We start from the raw sequence: 27116 nt of genomic DNA on the forward strand, positions 1-27116 counted from the left end.
TTAATTATCTTGTTGTCTTTTACTGACATAATGAAAATGAAAGTGCTGTCCTTCACTTTAAGGAAAAGCAAGAATAAAATTCCAAAGCTGATTTATATTAAGCATCTCCTTAGCATGCGATTTGAAAGCAACTTTGATTATTCCAATTTGGAAATAACTGGACAGTCAAACCTGCAATACTGAAGCAATACTAATGAAAAGGTTACCTGCATTTGCGGACCTGAGGATAAGTCAGGAGGGAAGAAAGAAGGATCATGATACTGTTTGTGGAAGCTGTCAAGTCATCTAACTCCAGAAGTGCATCCCACAAGGTATTAAGAATAAAAGGCACCTACACAAATAAGCAGAGGAGGAAATCTCAAAAAAAAAGTGCTGTTTCTAAGCATTATTTTCTTCATTCAGACCAAAAGTGAACTTTTCCATCAGAACTGATGGAAAGCAATTCAGTCACCTTCTGAGACTGAAGTTGGACAAGGCTTTCCACTACTGGTACTAAAGAGGCTGCAGCAACAGCTCGGACATCGTCATCCAGATCTTGGAGACCTTCAATTATTGCAGGCAGCACTTTAGGCAATAAAGTGCTGATCAAGTCCTGCCAAAAAGATAAAAAGCTTTTTTGAACTTAAAAGCATATAACAACCGAAACAATTAAGATGTACTCTAAGTGTGGGAATAAATCCATTTGTTGCATAAAACAGAAGCTCCAGGTCCAAGACAACAACTAAATATTTTAAGTTACCATTCATATCCTAAAACCTAGGTTATAAATTTGAATGAACTGTAACCTGACTCTGTATATAAACAAAGCCCAGTGTTTGCAAAATGGTATCATGAACACACTAAAGCTTTGTAGCAGTGTTAACCTCACACATGAAAGCATCAGCAAAACAAGACAAGCATATTTGTAATGTAACTTTGCACACTACAACAGTACAATTTTTGCTATATACATGAAGATTTCTGCAGCCTGGATATAAAAATACAGTCACACATCTTATAACTTATGTGAGACTGTGTCATGGGTTCAGCCGTGCTGTGGTATGGAATACCTCCCCGACTAGCCCAGACCAGGCGCCCTATCTCTCCCTCCTCACTGGCAGAGCATGAGCTACTGCTGAACCCATGACAGACTGCAATGCAAGCAAGCTTGATTTATTATACCTACGTAATGTTCAGCCACATCCTCTACTTCAAGTAGAGCTTTTTGTTCCAAAGTTCTCTGCAATTTGTCGTGAGGGTTATTACCTGACGAACTGCCAAAGCATACTTTATTCCTAGGAGACCACCATGTCTCACTTCCCATTGTTCTTGTGTTAGCAGCTTCAGGAGAACATCCACAGTTTTGTGAACTCCAGTTTCATTCATATGTTTCAATACTACTCCCAAAGTCTGAGCACAAGTCTCACGTACTGGTGCTACCACCTAGGATAAAGTAAATCATGAAACAGTTACTTCTGTATGAAACCTGACTTAGAAATCTGTAAGAGTAGAGTCAGATAACCAAAACTGCTATACAGACAAGGTGAAATCTCTCAGCTACTTTGTAATAAGCATCTGTGAGCAGTTAAAGTAGTAGCACTGTACAAAGCACAGCTAACCTGCTGCAGTATTGTCTCCCACAGAAATCTGGTGATCTACCTGTTCACTCAGAGACAACTTACTTCATCTGAAACAAAGTCTCCAAATCTGTCTAATGCAAACACACAAAGGAGTCTAATAACCAGGTCTTCCAGCCACTCCTGATGCTGCTGAACCATCTGTAAAAAGAGAGAAATTGAACCCCTTGATTGTATTTACTCATAAAGGATTGCTGATATGCTTGCTTTATCTAAAATTTGTAAGAGATGTGGCAACATGTTTAAGTTGACTAAGTATAGCCATCTCACACAGACAAAGCAAAACAGCACTAATTCAGTTACTTGGCTTATTATAACCATCTTACTTAAAAAAAGCCCAAAAAATCAAAAGGCTAGAGAGCATCTTGTAAGGTAGACAGATAATTTTATTTAGTATTTAATATACACAGCACCCAAAGGCAAGAGTCATTCAGCTAATCCATACTAGTGTCAGTACATCCAAGGCAAGTCAATTAATATGCTTGAAGAAAATTTACAAACAAACATGAACTATGAAGCTGTACATCACTGTGAAAGATCCAGCGAAAGGAACTTGCTTTTCAGCCATGTCTCTTCCAGATTTAACAAACAATTTAGACCAAGCTTGTCTGGCATCTGTTAGAGACCCTATAGTTCTGTAACTCTGCATCTCAGAGTAAAAGCCCATAGAAGCAACTGCTCAGACATTTTTCCCATCTCTACTGTTTGCCTACCAGACCAACAGTTCCTTTGAAGGCTATCGCTTTAATAAACAAAACTTAAATCATATAATGGATTTCATGTTCCCATACATGTCAAAGAATTACAGCCTGCATACAGCATGCACAGAAACCTTTAAAGTTAGACTGGAGTACACATACTCTTTCCATAAATAGGTAAGAAAATACTTAAAGCATCTTACCATTGTAGCATGTGTTATTACCCTGCAACCTCTATGCAACAACTAACACTCCATGTGGAAGCAAGCAGAGATGCTAGCTTTTGCTTTACGTATACATACAGTATGCTGAGGTAGCTTGATTTACATTTGATAAATGTATCTCCTCATTCTTTAATATTCTCTAAACCACAAGCTCTCCAAGCTGCTCTTACAGCAGGGAAGTCAGTATGAATCTGGATGAGATTCACTATTAATAAATGAGCTGTTACTGTTGGGGTATTTTGAAAAAGAGTTTTCCTTTTAAACAGGCTGTTTAAATAACTTTTCTCATAATAACAAAGCAAGCAGATTGGTATGAGTCACCTTACTAGTTCAGTGGATATAATTAGGTGGCCTGAGACACTTCACAAGAGTGACATTATTAACTTTCAGTCATGGTAAGGCTGTGCGCAAAACCAGTATTTTCTACTATGGAAGTTAGTGTTTAGTAACTTTACACACAGTCTACATCTTAATGGCTGTTCATATAATAGTACTGTTTTTTTAACAGGCCTTTTACAAAGATAAAGTGCATACAATGATTTCATCCAGATTGTTTTGAGCAGACAAATCTCATGGCTTATATTCTTCCTAATCAGCCACCTCCTGCAGAACTGAAGTACTTTAAAGAAGTCTGTTTTCTAAACTTCATTCAAGTAAACATATTAAGTCTACATGATTGGAAACTTACCTCTTCTAAAGAGCTATCTCCCATTTTACCACCACTTTTACCATGAGCTTTAAGTATCTCTCTCAGTCCCGTACCTGCACCATGTCGAACCTAGGAAGTGAAACCGAAAGTCAAATTTTAAATATTTAGGAACAAATACAAAGATACAAGCCACACTGGGTAACTGAAACACTTCTACTTTAGTCTTCCTAGAAATGTTTTAAGATTAGACCAACTCATAACTTAAATACTAATCTGTCCAAAACAAACCCATTTTTTCCTATTTATCTCCCAGCTTGTGCACAAAACAATTAAGAATTGCTTCTATTTTGTAGCATAGAAGACACTGTTATCATATTTAGAATCATAGAATAGTTAGGGTTGGAAAGGACCTTAAGATCATCTAGTTCCAACCCCCCTGCCATGGGCAGGGACACCTCACATTAAACCATATCACCCAAGGCTTCATCCAACCTGGCCTTGAACACCACCAGGGATAGAGCATTCACAACCTCCCTGGGCAACCCATTCCAGTGCCTCACCACCCTAACAGTAAAGAATTTCTTCCTTATATCCAGTCTAAACCTCTGCTGTTTAAGTTTCAACCCGTTACCCCTTGTCCTATCACTACAGTCCCTAATGAATAGTCCCTCCCCAGCATCCCTACAGGCCTCCTTCAGATACTGGAAGGCTGCTATGAGGTCTCCACACAGCCTTCTCTTCTCCAGGATGAACAGCCCCAACTTTCTCAGCCTGTCTTCATACAGGAGGTGCTCCAGTCCCCTGATCATCCTCATAGCCCTCCTCTGGACTTGTTCCAACAGTACCATGTCCTTTTTGTGTTGAGGGCATCAGAACTGCACACAATGCTCCAAGTGAGGTCTCAACGAGAGCAGAGTAGAGGGGCAGGATCACCTCCTTTGTCCTGCTGGTCATGCTCCTTTTGATGCAGCCCAGGATATAGTTGTATTTTTGGGCTGTGAGTGCACACTGCTGGCTCCTGTTCATTTTCTCATCGACCAACACACCCAAGTCCTTCTCTGCAGGGCTGCTCTGAATCTCTTCTCTGCCCAGCCTGTAGCTGTGCCTGAGATTGCTCCTACCCAGGTGTAGGACCTTGCACTTGGCATTGTTAAACTTCATAAGGCTGGCATCAGCCCACCTCACAAGTGTGTCAAGGTCCCTCTGGATGGCATTCCTTCCCTCCAATATATCAACCAAACCACACAGCTTGGTGTCATTGGCAAACTTGCTGAGGGCCCACTCAATCCCACTGTCCATGTCAGTGATAAAGATGTTAAACAAGACCGGTCCCAACACCGATCCCTGAGGGACACCATTTACTACTGGTTTCCAGCCAGACACTGAACTGTTGACCACAACTCTCTGCGTGCGGCCATCCAGCCTGTTCTTTATCCACCGAATGGTCCACCTATCAAATTGATGTCTCTCCAATTTAGAGACAAAGATGTCGTGTGGGACAGTGTCGAACTCTTTGCGCAAGTCCAGGTGGATGACATCAACTGCTCCACCCCTGTCCATCAGTTTCTGTAGCCCCGTCATAGAAGGCCACCAAATTGGTCAGGCAGGATTTCCCCTTAGTGAAGCCATGCTGGCTGTCACCAAGCACTTTGTTGTTTTTCATGTGCCCTAGCATGCCTTCCAGGAGAATCTGCTTTAAGATTTTGCCAGGCACAGAGGTGAGACTGACTGGTCTGTAGCATCCTGGGTCATCCATTTTCCCCTTCTTGAAAATGGGGGTTGTATTTCTCTTTTTCTTCACCTGACTGCCATGATTTTTCAAATATGATGGCCAGTGGCTTTGCAACTTCATTTGCTAGCTCCTTCAGGACCCCCAGATAGATTTCATCAGGTCTCATGGACTTGTGCATGTTTAGGTTCTTAAGATGGTCTTGAACCAGATTCTCTCCTACAGTGGGCCTAAGGTCTTCATTCTCAGCCCCTGTGTCTGCCTTCCAAAACTTGGGTGGTAATGTAATTTGTAGTAATGTAACCAATGAAGAGTTTTCATTTAGTTTTATCTCACTATAAGACAGTTTTCAGAAAGAGCAACTAGTAGGTACTGTATTTTTAGTAAGTTTATAAGAAAAGCAATATTCTTATATTTCTTAAACACCCTGTGTTCTATTTGTATTATGTGTTACATTTCTATTTCTCTACAGCTCATATTTCTTGAAGAGAGTCTGGATCCCCACTGAATATTCTGGGATCTGCCAAACAAACTTCTGAGAATTACTGTCCTGCACAGCTTACAAACCTGCCTTGTTTGCCTAAATATTAGCAGTGAACAAGTGACACGAGAAAGCAAATAACAGTCAGTTTTGTGTTCCCATCACACATGAACAGTTGGACACATTAAGAAGTTTTTTAAATGGCAGTAGACCAGAAGATCTGTGCTACAGAGGCACCGTTGCTGGTACTTTTGAAACACACCTGCACTAGTAACTGGCTCATCAAGAGAAGCTCACTCAATAGATACATTGAAGTTGCAAAAGCAGACTTTTGGCCTGGGTTTTCAATTAGAGGTCTTTACATAGGTTATAGCAGAACTTACCCTTCTTTTCTTTTTAAAGGATACTTCACATACATGCTTCTTGCTAGCAGAAAATTATTGTACATCATTTCATGATAATAACAACTAGAACCAAGTAGTTGGTAGGTCCTTCCTTAGAATATTTTAGATAAAATGTGAGCATATACATCCCATATGTACTGCTCAGTGGCTGTTAGTAAAAGCTATAAGCCAGTAAAAACAGTCACAAAGCCTAGTCTTAGGTCTTAATTGCTTGTAATACACCAATCATTTGTTTATGTGGTCGAAGACTGCTTATGAGCTAGATTTTACAAGCCAAAAGAACAGTTCATTATTTAACTTCTCAGCTTCTGCAAACACAAAACAACAGCAAGACAAATGACGGAAATACCAGTAGTAGGATTCATCTTGCTTGACTTCATCTGCCTATAAGTGAGGCAAGCAATGTGAATTAGTCATTCAGACTGCCTCAAGACATTGCTAGAAGATGCCAGAGGGCAATTTTATAAACATGTATTTTGAGGTAGTTTAACCTGGTTTCCACCCAGAACATACCATAATAATGATTCTAGATTAATCTACTTCCTTAATTAAGATGTGTGTGCTCTATATCAAATTTACTAAGAAAGCTGTGCAAATATATCTGTATTCCAGAAAACAAGTGGACTTTGGCTTCAATTGCAAACAGACGGATTTCAAATAAGGGGAGGATTATTAGCTCAGGCACAGTGATGTGCCAAACAAATACAATTATCCTTTTTCTGTGCCCAAAATAATTGGGCTGGCTGCATATGACCTACCTCTGTGTCTCCAAGTTTTAGGTCCACCCCATCACTGAAACTCTGCTACAGATATACCTGAGTATGTTACTGTTAACATTTGATCATTCAAAATATTAACATTGTAATTTAAAAACTGAAGTTAGTTGACAACTGTTATTTCTATCTTCTGCTTAAGGAAGAGAAGCTGGTGGCAGCTACCTCCTATTTTTGCTTGGAACAGGTATCGAAGTTTGTGGAAAATCGTATAAGGACTGAATAGAAGGCTGAGCAGAACAGGTTTTGAATCTTGAAAATCAGTTGTCTTGGCAGCCAAATACATAGTTTTTGTAGTTGGTATTTACTATCATTAGAAAAAAAAATTAAAAGTTCTTTTATAAATGAAGAGAACAACTAATGATTTGTAGCCTGCCCTCTGTTACAAAAGGAATGATTCCCCTACCTTTTCTACTCGTTTAGCATTAGACAAACCTGCCGCTGTCATCAGCAACACTTGTACAACATTCCTCAAACTCCCGATGAAACTAAACCTCTTTTAATTGCTTCATCTGTTGACTGCATATTCCTGTTTTTAGTTTGCTTGAACTGCAATACTTCCAGAATTCTCACTTTATAACCATTGCTTTTCCATATCTCCCACTGTTCACTTAAGTCTACATTACACATGTTTTCATTTATACTTTAAATGAGTCTAAAAACTCTGTAAGCTAAAAGCAGATTTGTCTCAGCTATGTAATCTGTATTTATTGATGTATTTTTTGATACATAACAAAATGCTCTTAAGTTCTACATGTACAATTCTTGTGCTTCTGCTGAAGCCTTTTTTTAAATCTACAGTTACACATTAGATATTGCATATACATCTTACCTCCCAAGAAGGGTTAAAGAGATCATTGCACACTTCTTCACAAAAGCTTTCCAGAGGCCATTCATTTGGCTAAAATTCATAAAAAAAATAAGATTAAAAGAGAAAGGCACCAGGCAAGCACTTCTTATATTGTAGGACACTTAGATGTGTGAAGGCGACAAAGACCTCCAACAGATTAAGTATTTTCTTTCATTACAGGACAGAATTGGAAAAAAAAAAAAAAAACCCAAAAAAACCCAACCCCAAAACCTAACAACTCTCTTCCACACTCCAGAATCTATGCTGACTGGCACCAGATCTTTTAAGAAGCTTATGAAGTTTGTCTGTTAGTAGTGTAACCTCTTCTCTATCACAATTAATTTTTATGTTCTGAATTCAGCCTCCTTTTAGGAGCCATGCTAAGACAGAATACTAAGCAAAGTTTCTTATGCTCCCCTGTGATTCTGTAAGTTTAAGAACTTTGCCTATAAAGAATATAACGGGCAGGCCTCAGTTTGAAATTACACTACATAATCAAATTGTGTCAACTAATGCTGTAATAAACACCACCCCTCTCAAAACACATTCCACATTTTTGAAAACCAGAAGCATATTCACTATTCCAAAAATTCCTACAAGGGAACTGTTTGGCCGTGGAAAGGAAATTGATACTAACATGAGTAAGTTCACACACTCACAGCATTTGAAGGGGTAGCAACCATCAGCTATTCAGCCTGCAGTTATCATCATCATTTCTCAAATGACAATTTAACTACTAAAAATCTTAATTACTGGAAAAAGCCCTTATTTTTGTAGGATACAGATTGAACGAGATAAATAAGCTTCCATGTACCATTTGCACTCTGGTTTAGCATTTCTCAATTTCTCAGCCTATTGAAACAAATGCAAGACTTTCTAAGACTAAGGTAATTATTTAAATCTTCAACTACTGAAGACAGAACTTAATTCTAAAGCCAAATTAAATAAGGTAAAGATTATTTAAAGTATACATGAACATTTAGATCAAATTATTTATGGCTCAGTGTAATTCCATCATCTAAGTGGTTAGCGCAGTTTTACAACTTAATACCCAGTTCTGACACCTGTAATCCATCTGCTTAGGTTCATTTGGGTCACAAACTGCCACCAATGGATTAAATATGAATACTATACACAGTTTGAAGCTTATTTGTTCTATTACATACAAAAGTAAGCTGGCAACAGCATTCTTTACTCCATTTCTCTTAATGTAAAAATGACTAAAGAATTTGGGAACACAAATAAGTTTTCATTTACATCACTGATAAACTGCCTGATCATTCCTGCTAACAGCAGAACAACACATCATACCTCTTCTGGAGCATTTTCTACCAATGTCTTTGAGTCTGTGGCAGGCTGGTTGATGACAACATTTGCAACTTTTCTTCTCTTTTCTTCTGGTTCCCCATCAGTGCTATCATTGCTAAGAAGGAACAAGTATAACTTTATGAAGGGAAAGTATGCTTATGGGGAAGTAATTACTTCTACAGCTGAAGTGTTCAAATACAATAGGGTGCGGCAAGAATACAAACCCAAGAGATTTAACACTGAAATACGTAAAGTAGATATCGACTGGTAGGAGACAGCAGAAAGCTGTCCAAGACTGGCAATTATTCTCAGCCTTTTCCAAGAAACATAGAAAGTCATTGTAAAATCAAGGAGAGCATTTTGTTTACTGCTTTTTATAAACACAGTAGGTAAAACATCACTATAAACTACAGTGAGAAACACAGTGTACATCAGAATGCTATATTTAATTTTTAGTTATTATCTTCTTAAGTCCCCCCTTTTTGTGTGTTATTCTCAAGCCCTATTTAACAACAGGGACAAACCACAAGCTAACAGTAACAACCCATTATTTCAAGATCTGTCTGAAGCCAGGTCCTTAACAAAGTTCTCCTGGGGAAAAAGTACAGCTTTTTACCATCAGCACAGTTAGCATGTAAAAGATTAAGACACAAAGACTGTAAGAAGTTTTTCAACAGATAAGCTTGAATTGTGATTTAACCATAATAAAAGCAAACCAATTCACTATTATACCTCTTCTCATTAGCTTCCACTGCATCTCTGGATCTTTGCTTTGCAAATAGCTTAGCCATTCTTTTGGCTTTATTCTTTTGTCTACTGCTCATACCAGCTCGAAATTCTGAGTCAATTAACTCGGCAGCCTGAAGAGTCTGAAAGAAAAGTCATTGTCAACTTTCTTACAATGAAGGCCCTTACAAGTTCTCAAACCCACATTGCTCTCAACCTCCCCAAACCTCCACTTGACACTCAAGAGAAACAGTTTGACATCAAATAATACTAACATGCAGCCATGGGGTGTAAGAATTCAGAAAACCAAAGCATACTATACCAGATGTTGACTATCATACTTAGAATATAAAGATTATAACTGCAGAAGCACAGATAAAGCAAAGCCATTGTGTTATTCCTTGCAGCCAGAGGTTTTACCTACAGGTTGTTTGTTTACTAGTGAAACTGAAGAAGGAGAGTAGTCCAGGTCTTCATCATTGAACAGGTCTTCAGTATTCATCCCAATTGCAGCACCCATATCTAAGCCAAGTTTCTTTTGTAACAGCTTCCTCTGTCGTGCTATCCTCTCCTTAGGATCAATTTCACCTAAAAAAAATAAAAACAAACAAAAAACCCAGTGTTTTTTTAAAAAAGGAAGATGCATCATATTTCCAACCAGATGTATTATTGAAGATTTGCTCAGTGAAACAACATAAAGCCCAAGGTTACAGAATTAATTTGTACTTGGCTAATACATCAGTACAATCTCTTAAATCTAATCATGCTGACTCCTAGGAAGACCTTTTCTGCTGCTATAGCTACTTAAACAGTGGTCATTTTTTAAGCAATAGCTCCCCTGCAGTTCATTGAATAACACTTGTTTGACAGAAGTAAAAAACTAAGCTTTCCCTGTATTTTTAAGAAAGTGTATTGTGATAGTAATGAACACACTAAAAATTAAGTCCAGCAACTGACTCAAGAACTAGCACTTTCTTACTGAGCACATGTATCACTGTGGATCAGCTGATTTTTGAGAGAAAAGATTCAGAGCAGCCCTGCAGAGAAGGACTTGGGGGTGTTGGTCAATGAGAAAAATGAACAGGAGCCAGCAGTGTGCGCTTACAGCCCAGAAATACAACCACATCCTGGACTGCATCAAAAGGAGCATGACCAGCAGGACAAAGGAGGTGATCCTGCCCCTCTACTCTGCTCTCGTTGAGACCTCACTTGGAGCATTGTGTGCAGTTCTGATGCCCTCAACACAAAAAGGACATGGTACTGTTGGAACAAGTCCAGAGGAGGACCACGAGGATGATCAGGGGACTGGAGCACCTCCCGTATGAAGACAGGCTGAGAAAGTTGGGACTGTTCATCCTGGAGAAGAGAAGGCTGTGTGGAGACCTCATAGCAGCCTTCCAGTATCTGAAGGAGGCCTATAGGGATGCTGGGGAGGGACTATTCATTAGGGACTGTAGTGATAGGACAAGGGGTAACGGGTTGAAACTTAAACAGCAGAGGTTTAGACTGGATATAAGGAAGAAATTCTTTACTGTTAGGGTGGTGAGGCACTGGAATGGGTTGCCCAGGGAGGCTGTGAATGCTCTATCCCTGGTGGTGTTCAAGGCCAGGTTGGATGAAGCCTTGGGTGATATGGTTTAATGTGAGGTGTCCCTGCCCATGGCAGGGGAGCTGGAACTAGATGATCTTAAGGTCCTTTCCAAACCTAACTATTCTATGATTCTATGATTTTTGCAGTTGGTTTCTGGAGTGGGTTTTTTGCGGGGGGCAGCGCTTGGTTTGGTTGAGTGGGTTTGTTTTTTTTTAAGGTTTCTTTTACTCCTAATATTTATCTTCTATTGAGAAACACAGACTTAAGTAACAACCACCAATAAAACCCCCAAATAATATTCAATCCAATACCCTGTATTAAGATGAGCTGGAACTTGTTTTCTTAGAATGTTCTTTCTTGTAAAACGCACCAGACCCCGGTGTCTCCTTTCCTTCTACTCACACTAACTCCTGGCTGCAATGTAGACTGAAGCATAAGCATGATTTTCCTAGGATGCTGGAGCCCATTTACAATGCTGTCCTCAATCTTCCTGTGACAAACAAGGCTCATTTAGGAAGTTAATAGAAGCTACCTCAAGAATGCTGTGAAGCTTCAACACTGTAATTACTACTAAACACCTAGACTAAGGAGCACTCACATCTACATAAAAAAATATTTTAGTGCCTGAGTAGAATAAACCCTTCAAGTAAACCAAAATTTGTACCTTGTAGGGCCATTGGACTTTACTCTCCTTTTACATGTGTGGTAAGGAAGCCAGCCAAGAGATTTGGGAGGGAGGAAGGGGAGGCTGGGGGCAAATATGTGCACATAAAATTGCAAGTAGGTTAACAATACTGGCAGAGTTTTGGGGTGCACACCAGGCTAAGCAGTAATTAGTACTTAATTATATCTATACCAATAAGTTGTTTTGGGGTTTTATTTGGCTTTGTTTTTTTAAGAACATTTAACTGGCAAGCAGAGAAATACAAACAACTTCCACTCTCTAAAAAAGTATTTTATCCTTCACAAGTTCATCTTAGGAAAAAGTGTCAAAGACTGCTAACTCTAAAGGTTATTTAACTTGCTTTACGTCCATTTATGCTGGCTACTTATTTGGAAAGGAAAGTTGCTACCAAGTGAAGAGAATATACATTTTCCCACCAGTTAAAAAAAGATCATAGAATGGTTAACATTGGAAGGGACCTTAAGTATCATCTTGCTCCAAAATGCAGCAACTAAACCTAATTTTTGTTTCACTTCCTTAGTTTTCTATATTATATTTTTCATTTAAGTCATAAAATTTTTTATGTGCAATCATATGTCACTGGGATAAATGTCAGACTTCTATGAGCTAAAGTGTCCTAGTCCGTCTACTTGATTTCTGAACAGTTATCATTAGAAGATACGAAACTTGTATATCACCTTAGCATAAAATACAGCAACCAATAAAACAGCAGCCAGGATTAACAGACAGGATACTGCTTAAGAGTCAGCAGCCATAGGTTCTGCTCCTCACTGACCTAGTGTGATCTATGTATGCTGCACAGAACACATGACACACAGGGAACAAGTAAATCAGGGCTATGCAGTCAGAGATGATTCTTATCTATAGCATCATTTCATCTGGTGCAGAAACGGGACAATGGACTGGAATTAGAGCTAGGAAGTATAGTAACAGCAATAAAACCCTTATATTAAAATGCTATTACACTGCTATAAACCAACACTGAGCTCAAAGTTACAGAAATATTTCAGATAAATCACTTGAAACCAAAGATGTCAGACAGACATTGATATCTGACCTTCCAACTCTGACAGTTTTATCACAGTACTTCTCATTCAGTCTTTCTATACTTTGAAGGTTTCTGACTACTGTATTTGGGAATGCCGTTTTAATTAAAAGTGGTGATAGTTATTGCACCTCTTACAAGTCTACAGAAGTTCTATGAAAGTCTTTAATATTGCTTTTTCTGCTCCCTCTTTTGGGTTTACACTCTCCTCTTACCACTCTACACATACTAACTAATGAGAGGACACATTAACAAAAAATACCCACTCCCCAAAAGAGTTGTTTAACTTAAGATGATTCAAACCAGTTATGCTGGAGAGTATTTTCTTCCATTATTTCCTACCATTCTGAGAAACCATGGATAACTAAACTCTACTACCACAACAAACTTTTTTATCAGTCTTGTCTGCAAGTAAAATGTAAAGATATACCTGATTTATCATCTTGGACTTCAAATTCTGCACCAGCAGATCCAAGAAGAGATGCACCATGTTTTAACAGCCGACATATATCAAACCTGTCAAAACGCAACCGATCCGTTGAAGGCGAATCTTCCACGGGACTTTCTGAGCCTGGTTCTAGATAGGACATTGAAAACAGTATTAAGGACAATGTGCTGAAATTTTTATACAAAGTTCTGGCAGAAGATTAAGTGAGAGAAAGAGGAAGAAGCAATTACTCTCCCATAAAGGAATCAGACATAGAGCATTTCGATTCATAAAGTTCAAAGGCTTCGTTTCACAAACACAGACTGAAACAGCTCAATGCACTTAACTGAGTAGATTTTATTTTCCTTGATAAATCTAGCTTTTTTAAATCTTGTACATTAACATACCACTAGGCCTTTTCTGTACACATGGCCAACATGCAGTTTGAACTGCATATGGCTCACAAGTACATAGTCAGTACAAGGTCAGGCATATCATCGTAACTGAATATAAACTTCTAAAGCTAAAGAGGTTTACTACAGTCCATGCATATAAAAAAGTCTATGCTCATAAAGAAACAGAATTACATAGCTGCCTTAAAAAGTTTCATATCAGATGAAAAATTAATTGTATATAATTTGTTTAAGAAATACCTTGTTTTGATCTTGGTGTTGGATTCCACTCAGGTACATTTTTCACTATTGCTTCAACAGCCTGGCCAGCTGCAATACGGGTATCCCAATTCGTACTTCTTAAATACACTAACACCTTTAAGGAGAGATTAATAAATAATTATTTGTTTAAAATCTACTTTCACAAAACCCATCAGCTATTATGCTTTATTAAAATACACTCACTTTTTATGCTATGGATTAAGACAACGTTCAAAACAACAACAAAAAAAAGCACAAGGAATCAAGCCAAAGAAATGCAAGCAGCCTTTTCTATTTCTCACTGCTTAGGAGGAATCTTGTCATAGCCAGACACTAAGAATTTATAAGATACACTTCTTCCCATCAGTCAAACTCAACCTTGATTTTCTCCAGGTACTGAACAAGACTTTTTTTTCCCTTTCACTCTTTCTAAAAGGAAGCATTCAAAAAGAGATTAATAGACCTTAAAACTCTGAAGTCATTTACCCCAAGAAGAGAGACAACATGGGTCACTTGAAGCAATATATGCTCTTCTAAACTAATTCAGCACTGACTCAAATCTGGAAAAACTATTTCTTTCTCTGAAAGTGGTTTGCTATTCATGATTTCTTGGCGACTCTGTTGGCACCATCAATTCTGGTGAGGGCACCTGTTCAATAAGAGTAGAATTGAGGTCACTCAGCCATCTCCAGCTGTCAGATACAGACTATTTTTGTTTTTACTAGACTTGGCCAGATTGAAGTCTCAATCTAATGGAAATCTCATTCCATTTTCCAGCCCTTTTAAAGATATGCAGCCTCCTATATTTTTAATGCTGTTTCACACAGATAACAATCTTTAAAGGCAGAATCAAGAATTTTTATAAGGCAGTAAAGTTTCTCTTCATAGAAAAAAATCTGAACTTACAGTGAACACTTAATAACAGAAACATCACTTACGTAACCATTTTGGAGGCTAACCAAACAGCAAGTTTAACAGAATTAGTCTCTTAATTTTCTTCAACTACTATACTTTTTCTCATTGCCACAGAACCCACACACCTTTAAACTAGCTTTATTCTCACCATTAAAGTACTAGAAAAATAAAACAAAAAAGATGCTTACCTTAGATAAGAGATTATTCAGTTCATGAGGATGCAGTTTCACTACTTCCCCAAGCTGCTGTGCAGCTGCTTTTCTTGTTACTGGTGTTGTACCGGTGTCCAGTAAAATGAAGAGACGATCAAGCCTAAGTATGATTGACAAAACCCAAAAATGTTATGCTATCCATAGTTCAGCTTCCCATTTCTATTAATATTCCCCCACATTTTTCAGTTTATCTCATGCAAACAGAAGAAATGTTGGCATAAACAATGTCAACTGACAGGGTGGCAAACATACTTCTTTCTAATAGGAAGCGTAGTTATTCTAAAAGAACATTTAACTTGGTAAGCAAAAAAAAAAAAAAAAGAAATTGTTAGAAACATTAGGTTTTAAAAATCTGCAGTTACAAGGGAAATTTAATTTGCTCCCTTCTTTGCTCTGTGATAGAACATTTTCCATCTTAAATACTGTTAAGCTGCAAATGATCTTCATCAAATTCTGACTGACAGAGAAAGCAAAGGGCTCAACTGCTCGTATTGTGCACTATAATTTCTTTTGGAGACTTACTGTCATTTATAATATCAAACTCTGCTTTTCCATTATACCACAAATTTTTACTTTTCACATATTTTCTCCCTAACTACCTGAAATATAAAAGACCAAACCTGCTGTTGTATTTACAGCTTTGAGATAATCCAACACCTCTGGCCTTTCCAGGAAATACAGGAATTTAACCAGCAAATTTTTGCACAGTAACTCTGTATTTGGTGAAAAAGATACTGATCACGAATTTTCAGAAGCATTAAATGAGAAATAGCTAACTACTCTTCATCATATAAAAAGCATGTAAAAGTAGAGACTACCTAATCAAATCAATGATGGAAGTAACAAACGCTCATTACTACCTCCACTTAAGTGGGACAGAACTCTCTCCACAGGGTGCCTAGTTTATCTATTAGTTATTGGGCAGTATGAGGTTATTACTGAATGTACTACATGGACAGATTTCAAACTCACAATCAGAACTATTCCTTCTAACCTTAATAATAAAACTACGCCTCCAAATACTGCAACAATACAAAGCTGGAATTTACACAGCAGTGAGGCTCACCTATAACACAGGCTAATGAAATAGGGATAGTTTCCCTGAACAACAAACCTTCCTCATAAACACATACCCTAGGTTTGAGAAAATACAGGAAAGGACAAATGTTTTGATTGTCAGTCTGTTGCTACTAATCACATTTTACCAAAATTGTCCTAAACATCAGTTCCAATCATTAAAAAAACCCAAACAAAGCAATCAATCCCAAAAATAAGTCTTTCCAGCAACACTGGATTTTTTATTTTCTTTGACACACTTAAGCTGCACTTACTCCTGAGAGTTATCTTGTAATGTGCTATGATGCATTAGAAACAACAGTGATACACAGTCAAGGCAGTAATGTCAGAAACAAAGTTCCAAACCCCAAATGCTCTCATGGTGGAGGGTACTAGGCTAAGTATTATCCATTAGATTAAAAAAAAACCAAGCTGATAGTGTTTTAAATTATTCTATTATCTTAGACTACTTCTGAAAGCTTTGAAATAATTCTCTTCGTACTCCTAAAACAGCTGAACCCATTTCAATTCCTGTAGATAAAAATAGTTTCAAATTGCTGAGATTTACTAATTTGTAAATGTTTTCGAGTTATATAAAGACGAAAACCCAAACATATCTACACCAGTTGTTGTGTGTGATTAGACAGTCAAGGAGAAAAGATTTCTCCAGATCCAACTCTTCCAAAACACTGAGAGTGGGCTAGCCAGGAAGAACATACCAGATACTTACTTACCAGCATTTTTTCTTTAGTACACTTGACAGTAATAACCCAACCTGATTTGCAGCATTCAGTATTATTCAGTACAAAATATGCCAGCTTGCAGAGCAACCACAGCTTGCTCCAACTTGCTTGTTCTCACCCCTTTCATTCTTCATCTCCCTGTGAAACTTCAATGTTCCATACTCAAGTTTGCCATTTAGCACCACCCACTCCTTCAACTATCAAAGTTGGGTGGTTGTTTTTTTTTCCCCATCTCCAAACTCAAGCAGAAAGTGCAATTTAGACCACTTCCTCACCTAGAATTCCTCATGTTTCAAAACAGGAGGAAACCACTGTGACTGCCTACCCTCAAAAAAACCTCTAGTTTAATTACAATCTTTATTACAACACTAGATCTTCACTCCTAAAACACACAACTTTTTGAGGCTGTATTGCCTACAAAATACACCTATTTACTTCCTTTGGGTTTTTCTAACCTGCAGTATGCTTGGTTTGTAATGTGTGGTCTTAAACTTCAATATGCTTAACTGACACACAAATGTAAAATAAAACAAACAAAAAAATCTAGTCTCAGATCATTATAGGAAGGTTTCAGTGTTGGAAGGGTAGCACTGAGAAAGTTGCCACTGATAAGCAGGACTAGGGCTTTTTTAATTTAAAGTTTTCATTTTTAGCTTCATTATGAATGAAGAAATACTGAAAATACTAAACAAATTAACTTTGAGGACCTGGAGATTGGAGAGAAATTTCCTAAGTTTTGACAAGGTTTTCATTCTCAGAATAGACTAACAATCTCTAAATAAGCAATTAAAGCCAAAGAGAACTAAGATTTTTCTAATGGCATGTGGTTCTCTGCCTCCCATGCTAGACAGTGCTATGAGCAGAGCACTGTGTGGCTCAGAGTTCACAAACCAAACACTGAAGTGCAAGTCAGTGTGGCAAAGTGAAGTGCTCTAATAGAGGCATTAGAAAGCTAGTATTGGGATAGTTAACGACCAGGTCAGGATACAGAGGTTATCATCAATATCTCCAATATGTTTCCAAAAGAAGACATATACAGCTGAATTGTATAAAGATCCTCATCATCCCACTGTAAGCATTCTGACTGGACTGGGTCCCCACAGAACTTCAGATGGGGAAGCTTCCAGTTTATTGATTTCAGTAAGCCAAGGCTTGAAAGGGACTATGAACTGATCACTGCTGCCAATGAAGTGATTTGTTTGGACTCTCCATCTGTGGGTATGCCAGTATGTTCAGGTGTCCAGGGAGCAGTCACTGACAGCAAATGCCAACTGGTACAGAACAGCTCACAACTACACCTGCATATCCCACAACCCATTAGAATTGTGAAATTGTCAAAAAACCCTCAGTACAATAGTCCCTGAAGCACTCTAATGTCAAACTCTGCCTAGAGCACTTTGGAAAACTGTTATCTAGCACCCATCGGAAGGCAAGGAAATACTCTTTAGTATTTACAGTATAAATTGTATTTCAACACCCAAGAGCTTCCTCCCAGGCATGGTTCCTAGGTACATAAATAGCCTGGAAACATAGAAAACGTTGATAAACCAAAATTTAGACTTGACAAGGGTTGACAACTATGGTGAAATTAAACTTAAGTACAAAAGGAGATGCCTCAGCTTTTCTTCTTGACCTGATAGTCCGTCAGTGGTATTTTATCATTTGGTCAAATCCCAGCTCGGTCAGCTTCACAGCTCAAAAAAATCAAACCCCTAACAAAGCATACACAAACCATTAAAATAATCAAGTAAACAACTCCCCAAAAGACAATCAGAAAGCAAGAGAAAATCACTGAACAGAATTCAAAACAAAAAAAAAGTGTGATGAAACACAAAGAATGGATTGTTATTTTACTTCTCATAGGTGGGAGACTACAAAATAGTTATGAAGGTGGGGCTGGGGACAGGAGAAATCATCTTTTTTCCTACAGAGCAGTGGAAGGGACACCTTGAGTAAAATAAGACCTCCATGACTCCACTGCTCACAGTATTGTATGCTGCACACAGAAACCAACTGAATGCTAAAATTAGCATATTTCATATCATAGAATCCATAATTATTAGGTAGTACAAGCTTTATTTGTAAATTATTACATATGTATCGACATCAAACAAGGCAGCCCAAAAGCATACAACCAATCACATTACAAAAACCGTGAGAAAGTAAAAAATTAAAATAGCTGCAAAGACATACTAATAGAAGAAATGTATTAACAAGTTACACAGGGAATACCTCAGTGAGCATTCAATCATGTTCTAGCTGCTGAATCAGGTTAAGCTTCTCATCAGAATGTAATCCTGACATTCAACTTTCATTTCAGTCTGTTAGGTGTCTGAGAAATTCCGCAGCTCTACCTCATTTGGGCAGTACTGCACATACTACTTTGGCTCTCCCCCTCCCCATGACTGTGTCTGCGCTCCCTCCCACAAACAGCAACAGGGAAGCCAGCCCACTGTCCTGGTCTGAGAGTTCATCTCCATCAACCAGGGAAGAGTTACACTTTTCTTCCCCTCTTTTGAGTCAGAACTGCTGTAATCACACTGGTTACAGAACATCTAGCTATTCTAATGATACAGGCATATGCCTTTAAATAGTACTGAAACATACTTCTTGCTCAGTTTAACTCCTGCTTTTCATGCAAGAGCAGCCATGAAGCAATAGCTTCCAACAGGTCAGAAGCTAAATTCTTTCTTCAGAAAGCTTGGGATAACCCCAGAAGAACATTTCCAAAAGGTACACAGGGCCCATAAAAGAGATTCTTGGGTAATTTTGGTATCTTGGTAAGAACTTCAACCCCCCCAATGATGCAGTATTAAACTTGAAATGTTTTATAATGTAATGATGACAGCCAATGCAACCATTTGTTCTTGGGAAGTCACAGCTCTACATGTCAAACATCAAGAATGTGAGGCCAAATTATTTTCCAGGAGCTTTACTATCATAACCTTCTGACCTTATTTAAGTTAAAAACTAGGTTCTTATCTACATATTGCCAATTATACAGAAATCCAATTAAATGAAAACACTGAAGACTCTAGAAACTAGTACTAAACTTACAAGGACCAAATCAAGAATGCTTGCAAGAGCAGCCAATTGTTATGCTCTCCTATACTTCCTTAAGGAACCCTCTTGAAAATACCCAGAAGAGGTTGGCTTTAAGGTCTTCCAAGGTGAACTTAAAGATATACTACTGAAACATTATTGAAACAATTTATTCTTAATGCATCTCACCAGTTTTGTGCTTTTAATCACATTTTAAAAGCAGATTTGTTCTCCTTCATACTTATAGGGCCTCAAAAATAGGGGAAAGATATTAACAGCCTCAGTGTTGGAACAACACATGAGGTGCCTTTGACCACATCAAATAAACTGGAAAAAAACTTTTATTAGATATTAAAAGGGACAATCAACACTTTATTATCTACTGAAATTTAATCACCCTGAGTAATCCATGAGTGTTGTCATTTTCTTGGCAGTATTACTTTTTCATCTAAAGCATCTCAAGAGATCACTTGTGAGCCACTGTATTCACCTGGATCACATACTTTGTAGGAATGAAGATGAGGTGAAACCTTTCACTTCCCTTTTTCCTTCTCAGTTCTACTCCTTTTTAATTATTAGTATTAGCTATGCAGACACTGTACTACTTCATACTTTCCAGATCAGAGACAGAAGATAAAGCCTACCAAATCAACTTGTGCATTCACAGAAAGAACACCAACCATCCCACCCACCTATACATACTTCTGGAGGACGGTGTTCATTAGCTAACCTTTTCAGCATAGAACTACCACAGAGATTAGCATATACAGCGCAACTATTCTGCTTTTGGGTCTGTTTTCTAGTGTATCATCACAGAAATGGTACATAAAAGCAGGCCTTCAGTCAGGCTGGTACAAATAAAAGCAGAATCTGCTAAAACAAACATGTATGCATATAATGCAGAATAAAACAGACTGTTTTGTCAACAGATTATAGATCAACGACTGTTTTTCAGATGCCTTATTAACAGCAAAGCTTCAAATTCTCAATCCAATTTTGAGGTATTTCAAAGCATTCCCTATATTTGGTTAGATATTCCTGAGCAGAACAGGGGTTTAAGAAAGGTTTTAAATTGACCAAACAGCAGAAACTAAACTTCACTGGGAAAGCAACCCTTAAATTTACTATTTTGAGATGCAGAAATACGGCTCAAAAAATGGCTTTTATTTAATATGGTTACTATACAGAACTAACCCTAATGAAGCTATTTATTAATATCAATGTTTAATATGCACTCAGCAAAGCCTATGGTCCTTGAAGAAAAATTAATTTGAATCATCTTCTCCCATGCTCTCCACACTTGTATAGTTAAGGATCATTCTACAGCAATGAAGTATTATGTTGGACCTTAAAAACCATAAAATATCACTACCTTCCTAAAGGACAAGTGCAGATATCTACAGTTAAGTGGAGCTGGCACAGAAGGTGGAACAAACTATACCCTTCACGAAAACACAGATATGTAGTATGTAAGCGTACAAAATTATCTGTGGTATGTCTGAAGGAAAGGACCTTGGAAATTCAATGCTGAAGTAAAAGGGGAAGATAACATTTTTTATTTTACAAAAGCAACCCTGACATTATATCATCAGCATTCCTATGGTCCATCAGCTAAAAGGTTCATTGGTCCAGTTGCTGTGTAACTTCAAAGGGATAAGAGCTGTTTTTGCTGTGTCTGTTAAAAAACATGTGCAAGGCCACATTTACACAGTACCACTTCTTACAATTATAGAAACAATAGTTTGCCAGGAGTAACCAAGATATTAGAACACTCCAAAATGTGTAATTCTTTTACCTAATTTACATGAGGAATTGGATCCATTCTTTATGAACTCACAAGTATTACAACATCTTTATTAAAGTCCTATCCCTTGTATTCAACTTGTATACATTTTGATCTTAAAACTGTACTCTAAAGCAACGTATCATGTTATCATGGTTAACATACCAACTTTTTTAGTGCTCCGCACTGAAACTTGGGTCTTATCCAACACAGGTTTTTGTCCTGCTGGTCACCAGACCAAACAGGCATTACAGAATCTTCGCATAGTGCACTGCTGCTTTTCACTAAGGCCATGTGGTTTTGCAGAAACACTGGTAACTGAATCTGAAACCAATCTTTACAGTACACACCACCTGAGCATACAGCTGAAAGCTGTATCTTGACATTCCAGTTAGCCCCCATGTATGTTAGCACAGTTACTTAAGCAGACTGCCCCACACCTAGTGTAATTACAGTGCTACTCTATTTTACATGATGGCTTACAGTAGTATTTTAACATACATGGTAGTCTTGTCACAGCAATCCTTACTACTTCCAGATTCTTATGGACAGCTTTGGGGAATAATAAAGAAAAAAAAAAAAAACAAACCCCAAACAAGCAAACAAAAAAGCCCCAAAGAAACCAGAGCCAACTTTTTCTTATAAACCCAAACCCAATTAATATAGAACAAGTTAATAAAAAATAAACAGTAAAATAAGACGAAGGACACTGTAGAAACTACAAAGCTAAAACACCTGCTACTGTAAGTCTTAAAAGGTGTATTGCTGCTCTAAATTTTGATTAACAATGGATTTCCAGTATAAGTGTGCACACCTTTACTTTTTACTCTACAGAATTGTAAAGGTATTCCCACACAGTTTCAGGAATAGAATTTACATTTGGTATAAGACTTCGAAGTACAGAGATACTATCAACACATGACTTGAAGCTTATCACAAGGTTAATTTGGATTCATTGTTTCCTTTCAACTATCCTGTCAGGAAGCTTAACGTGCCCATTTCAGGCACACACACACAAAAAGAGATGGCAGGAATTTGTGCTCAGCATTTTTTATAAAACAGCTCTATTAAGCCATACCTCTGTATCTGTGAATACTTTAAACGCTGGCACACCCCAGCGCACATGTGTGTAAGCAGATACTACCCAACATCTTGAGACAGAGCCAGAACACAGTAATTACTTTTCTCCATGGAAGCCTATTTTATTTCGGTTACTTTACAACTAAAGGCTCTGAAAAGCGAAACGGTTTCCTGCCAGTTCTTCAGACTCGGTATCATTACCCCCTATTCCCTAGCAGCTTAAGACGAAAGAAGCACTTGCCAACAAAACGAAGGCGTCGAGCTCTGCAAGAAGCCCGAGGCGCCCCAGGCAGAGCCCCTGCGGCTTGAGAAAGGGAGGGGGCTTCCCTGTGCGCCAGGCCCTGGAGGACCCCCGGCCAGGAAGCAAGCTAGGCACCGAAGCAAGCAGCCACCCCAAATCTCACCAAGGCGGCCCATGCCGCCTAGGAGCGTGGAGGCCCCGGAGAGGCCTCGACAGGCTCCCGACACGAGAGGAGGGGGAACCTCTTCACCCCCACAGCCCCCGAATCCAGGCCACACGGAAGGCCCGGGTCTCCGGGCCGCCGCTGCTGGCCCTCCTTCCCCCACCCTCCCCAGCTTCTACCGACCTGGAGACGGCCATGGCCGCCCGGGAGCTACGAGTCGCTGGAGGCGAGCGGCGGGACAGTGAGCGGGGGTGCCGGCGCCGCTCTCTCAGGAAGGAAGGCGCTGGGCCTAGCTCAGGCCTCTCGGGCGCCGCACCCAGCCTCGGCCCCGCCGGTGATCCGCGGGGAGCGGCTGAGCGCAGCTGTGGCCGGCAACGGTCAGAGTCTCTCTCCCCCCAGCGGGGCAGCAGCGGCGCGGGCGGGAGCGGTGCCCAAGCCTCGGAGCGCGAGTTAAAGCCTCTATTCGCCCATCGCCAGGGCGAAGCCCAGTGCCTGGCTTTATATGAGCAGCCATCTTGTATTTATTCCCTTCCTCCATGATAGCGGCTTCCTGATTGGCAAGAGCGTCCGGCCGCAGCCAATGGAGAGAGAGCTTCTAAGAGCAAAGAGGGCGGGGCGCACGCAGCGCCTGGACTGAGCAGGACCGGCCATGGAGCCTGCCGAGCCGGCTGAGGGGGCGCGCCAGCCTTCGGCGGGGGGGTACCATCTGCAAGGCTGGGGGGGGAGGCAAAGGAGAGCGCTCCAGTCCTTCATCCCAAGGGAAGAGGAGAGGCATCCAAACGCAAAGTATACGCTTTTCTTTAACAGTCTATAGTGCGGTGGTGCTTCTCTCCTACCAGCATGCCGAGAGAGGCCGACGGAGAACTTGGAAAACTCACGCGGTACTCCCCACTCAGAGAGGTGAACTGCGCCTCAGCTTACGCCCGGCGCTGCAGCTCGGACGCCTAGACAGCGGAGACTACAGCTCCCGGCGTGCAGTGCGCCCAGCGCCGCGCCCTCTGCGAGGGAACGCATCCGCCACGCCACCGCCGCTCTCCAGGTTGAGCTCCCCACAGGGGGCCGGACGGTGGGAGCGGGCTCACCCCGCCTACCCACAAGGTTCATTAGTCTGCACTAGCCCCCAGCCAGTGAGGGGGTACTTCGGTTGGCTGTTGTGTCACGGTGCTGTCACCGACCGCGTTTCCTTACACTTCCAGCCGTCTCCTCTACTGAGGCAGCTAGCTCGTCCTCCGGCCCGGCCGCGCTGCGGAGGCTTGCAGAACAGGACGAGGCCTCAGGGTCGCGCCCGGCCACCCCCTCCGCCAGGCGTGCAGTACCCTGGGCAGCTAGGCCCTTAATCTTTGGGAAGGAGGCCAGGCTTTGCAATTGCATGCTGCCAGCTTGATCAGATCCAGAGTAATACTGATTAAGAAATTAGCCTTCGACTAATCACTTAATGTTCTCATCCAGTGAAGGATCAGGGACGTCCCAGGAATGTAAAGTTAGCTGATACACAAAACCTTTCATGTGATAAATGGAAAACTAGAACAGATTTTTTTTCTTTCCTGTAAGTGATGGATAAACTCGCATAAATACATGAATTTGCATAATACTGTATTATAAAGTTTTCTTCTAAAGCCCATCATGGTGTGTATTTCATACCAAGCCTTTCTATAGGGATTTCTGCTTGCCCCCAGCCTTTCCACTGGATGGTTTTCCTGTAGCAGTAAACTCTTCATATATGGATTTGCTTACTTGTTTCCTACTAACATGCATATTCCAACTAGACATACTAATGCCATCTAAATGTATAAACAAGCTGGTGGTACATAATAGCTCAATCTATTCTTCCATGTGGGTGCACTTTATACCCAAGTCCTCTGTAAGGTTTGCCCTGGGTGCCTCTTTCCTGTCTCCTTGCAAATCCTTTGGTGGGCATTCTGGTGAGTAGGAGCTGGTGTTGAAATGCAAACAAACACCAGCAATATGAGTCAGACCAAGAACTCTGCTTTACACAGTGTGGCCAGAGCAAACCACAGACTTCATTTTAAGCATAGAGATGATTTGTGTCACACTGCTACACTCAACTCTAATAACGCCATATTTCTTGCCTGACATGGCTCTGATGTATTAACTACCTATAGATAGCTCAATATGCCCCCTGTAGAAGAATACAGTGGGTTAGTTGGAGGCCAAGAGCCTCTTCTTGAAGCACTACAAAACCACATGCACCTTCTTTTGTGCCATCATGTGTTGCAGCTTCATCTGCCTGAACCATGATCCAAGGCATATGTCTACTCCTGTCCCATGTGTATATATGTTTCCACATGATGGGGTGCCTGCTCTTTAGTCATGTGGTGGGGAGGAACAGCAGGGTGTTGAGGTAGGGAGAAGCAAGGAACACACTGAAGATAGATGTACTTTTCTTGTGTGTTTGATGCTGTTGACACAAGAAACATCCCTGATAATATTTTTGCATTTGTTTAGCCAGGAATCCGCAGCCATCATGTCCTGCTGTGGGCATTACTGAAATGAATCTCAGGTGCTGTTTCCAATTCTAACACCCTATTTCCTTCCAGGTTCCTTAAAAACATTTTGTACACAGCTTTAATAGTTGCCATTGCAGAGAGCACATTCAATAAAGTTTGTTTTGAACAGCTCCATGAGAGTTATCCTACCTGACAAAAATAAGTCAGGAAAAATATTGGTGATGGGTCTTATGCAGTGAGTACTTGCTGAAATAATGATAAACTGCAGTCCAAGCAAAACAATCTGCAAAAGACAGGAAGAATAATCCATTATTTACCTAAGAGTAGGCTTTCTGAACTGAAACACAATTCAGCCAAATTTCACACTATGTATTTTTACATTTTGATGTGACGTTTAGGTAAAGCACATCATTACTGAAATACTCACCTGTACTTCTGCTTCAGTCCCTTTTCTTCTGCTAAAACCTTTTCCTACATCTTATAAAAATGAATTCTTGGTCCATGCATAGGTTCACATGCTCATAGTCATACTAACCCTTTTTGCAAATTTGTTTTCTTTTGACCCATTTTTCAAGTAGCCATACATTTTCTCCCGTTTCTTTTTCCATATGTTCTCACACTGTTTCTCGCACTGCGAATCCACAGTATACTCTCTCAAACCTGTTCCTAAATTAGAATCATAGAATCATAGAATAGTTAGAGTTGGAAAGGACACGACATCCTTGTCTCTAAATTGGAGAGACATCAATTTGATAGGTGGACCATTCGGTGGATAAAGAACAGGCTGGATGGCCGCACGCAAAGAGTTGTGGTCAACGGTTCAGTGTCTGGCTGGAAACCAGTAATAAGTGGTGTCTCTCAGGGATCGGTGTTGGGACTGGTCTTGTTTAACATCTTTATCGCTGACATGGACAGTGAGATTGAGTGTGCCCTCAGCAAGTTTGCCGATGACACCAAGCTGTGTGGTTTGGTTGATACACTGGAGGGAAGGAATGCCATTCAGAGGGACCTTGACACGCTTGTGAGGTGGGCTGATGCCAACCTCATGAAGTTTAACCATGCCAAGTGCAAGGTCCTACACCTAGGTAGGAGCAATCCCAGGCACAGCTACAGGTTGGGAAAAAAGGAAACTCAGTGCAGCCCTGCAGAGAAGGACTTGGGTGTGTTGGTCGATGAGAAAATGAACATGAGCCAGCTTCAGTGTGCGCTTACAGCTGATCTTAAGGTCCTTTCCAACCCTAACTATTCTATGATTCTAAGATCATTTAGTTCCAACCCCCTGCCATGGGCAGGGACACCTCACACTAAACCATGTCACCCAAGGCTCTGTCCAACCTGGCCTTGAACACCACCAGGGATGGAGCATTCACAACTTCCCTGGGCAACCAATTCCGGTGCCTCACCACCCTTACAGTAAACAACATCTTCCTTCCATCCAATCTAAACTTCCCCTGTTTCAGTTTTAACCCATTACCCCTTGTCCTGTCACTACAGTCCCTAATGAAGAGTCCCTCCCCAGCATCCCTGTAGGCCCCCTTCAGATACTGGAAGGCT

General features: G+C 40.0%; 1 protein-coding gene across 1 annotated transcript in view; it reads right to left on the reverse strand.

The window, feature by feature from the left end:
- Nucleotides 1-23582, reverse strand: part of BTAF1 (B-TFIID TATA-box binding protein associated factor 1) — a 44387-nt gene extending 20805 nt beyond the window's left edge. The window contains exons 1-13 of the mRNA XM_005144058.3: nt 23278-23582; nt 14963-15086; nt 13860-13974; nt 13210-13356; nt 9883-10046; nt 9465-9601; nt 8736-8847; nt 7407-7475; nt 3227-3316; nt 1662-1757; nt 1246-1422; nt 452-592; nt 207-331 (exon numbers count right to left, since the gene is read on the reverse strand). Coding sequence (XP_005144115.1) covers nt 207-331; nt 452-592; nt 1246-1422; nt 1662-1757; nt 3227-3316; nt 7407-7475; nt 8736-8847; nt 9465-9601; nt 9883-10046; nt 13210-13356; nt 13860-13974; nt 14963-15086; nt 23278-23291 — 1511 coding nt within the window. The 5' untranslated portion in view covers nt 23292-23582. The remainder of the gene's footprint in view (nt 1-206; nt 332-451; nt 593-1245; nt 1423-1661; nt 1758-3226; nt 3317-7406; nt 7476-8735; nt 8848-9464; nt 9602-9882; nt 10047-13209; nt 13357-13859; nt 13975-14962; nt 15087-23277) is intronic.
- Nucleotides 23583-27116: the final 3534 nt, after the last annotated feature.

This window comes from Melopsittacus undulatus, chromosome 4, assembly GCF_012275295.1.
Source record: "Melopsittacus undulatus isolate bMelUnd1 chromosome 4, bMelUnd1.mat.Z, whole genome shotgun sequence".
NCBI classification, from domain to species: domain Eukaryota; kingdom Metazoa; phylum Chordata; class Aves; order Psittaciformes; family Psittaculidae; genus Melopsittacus; species Melopsittacus undulatus.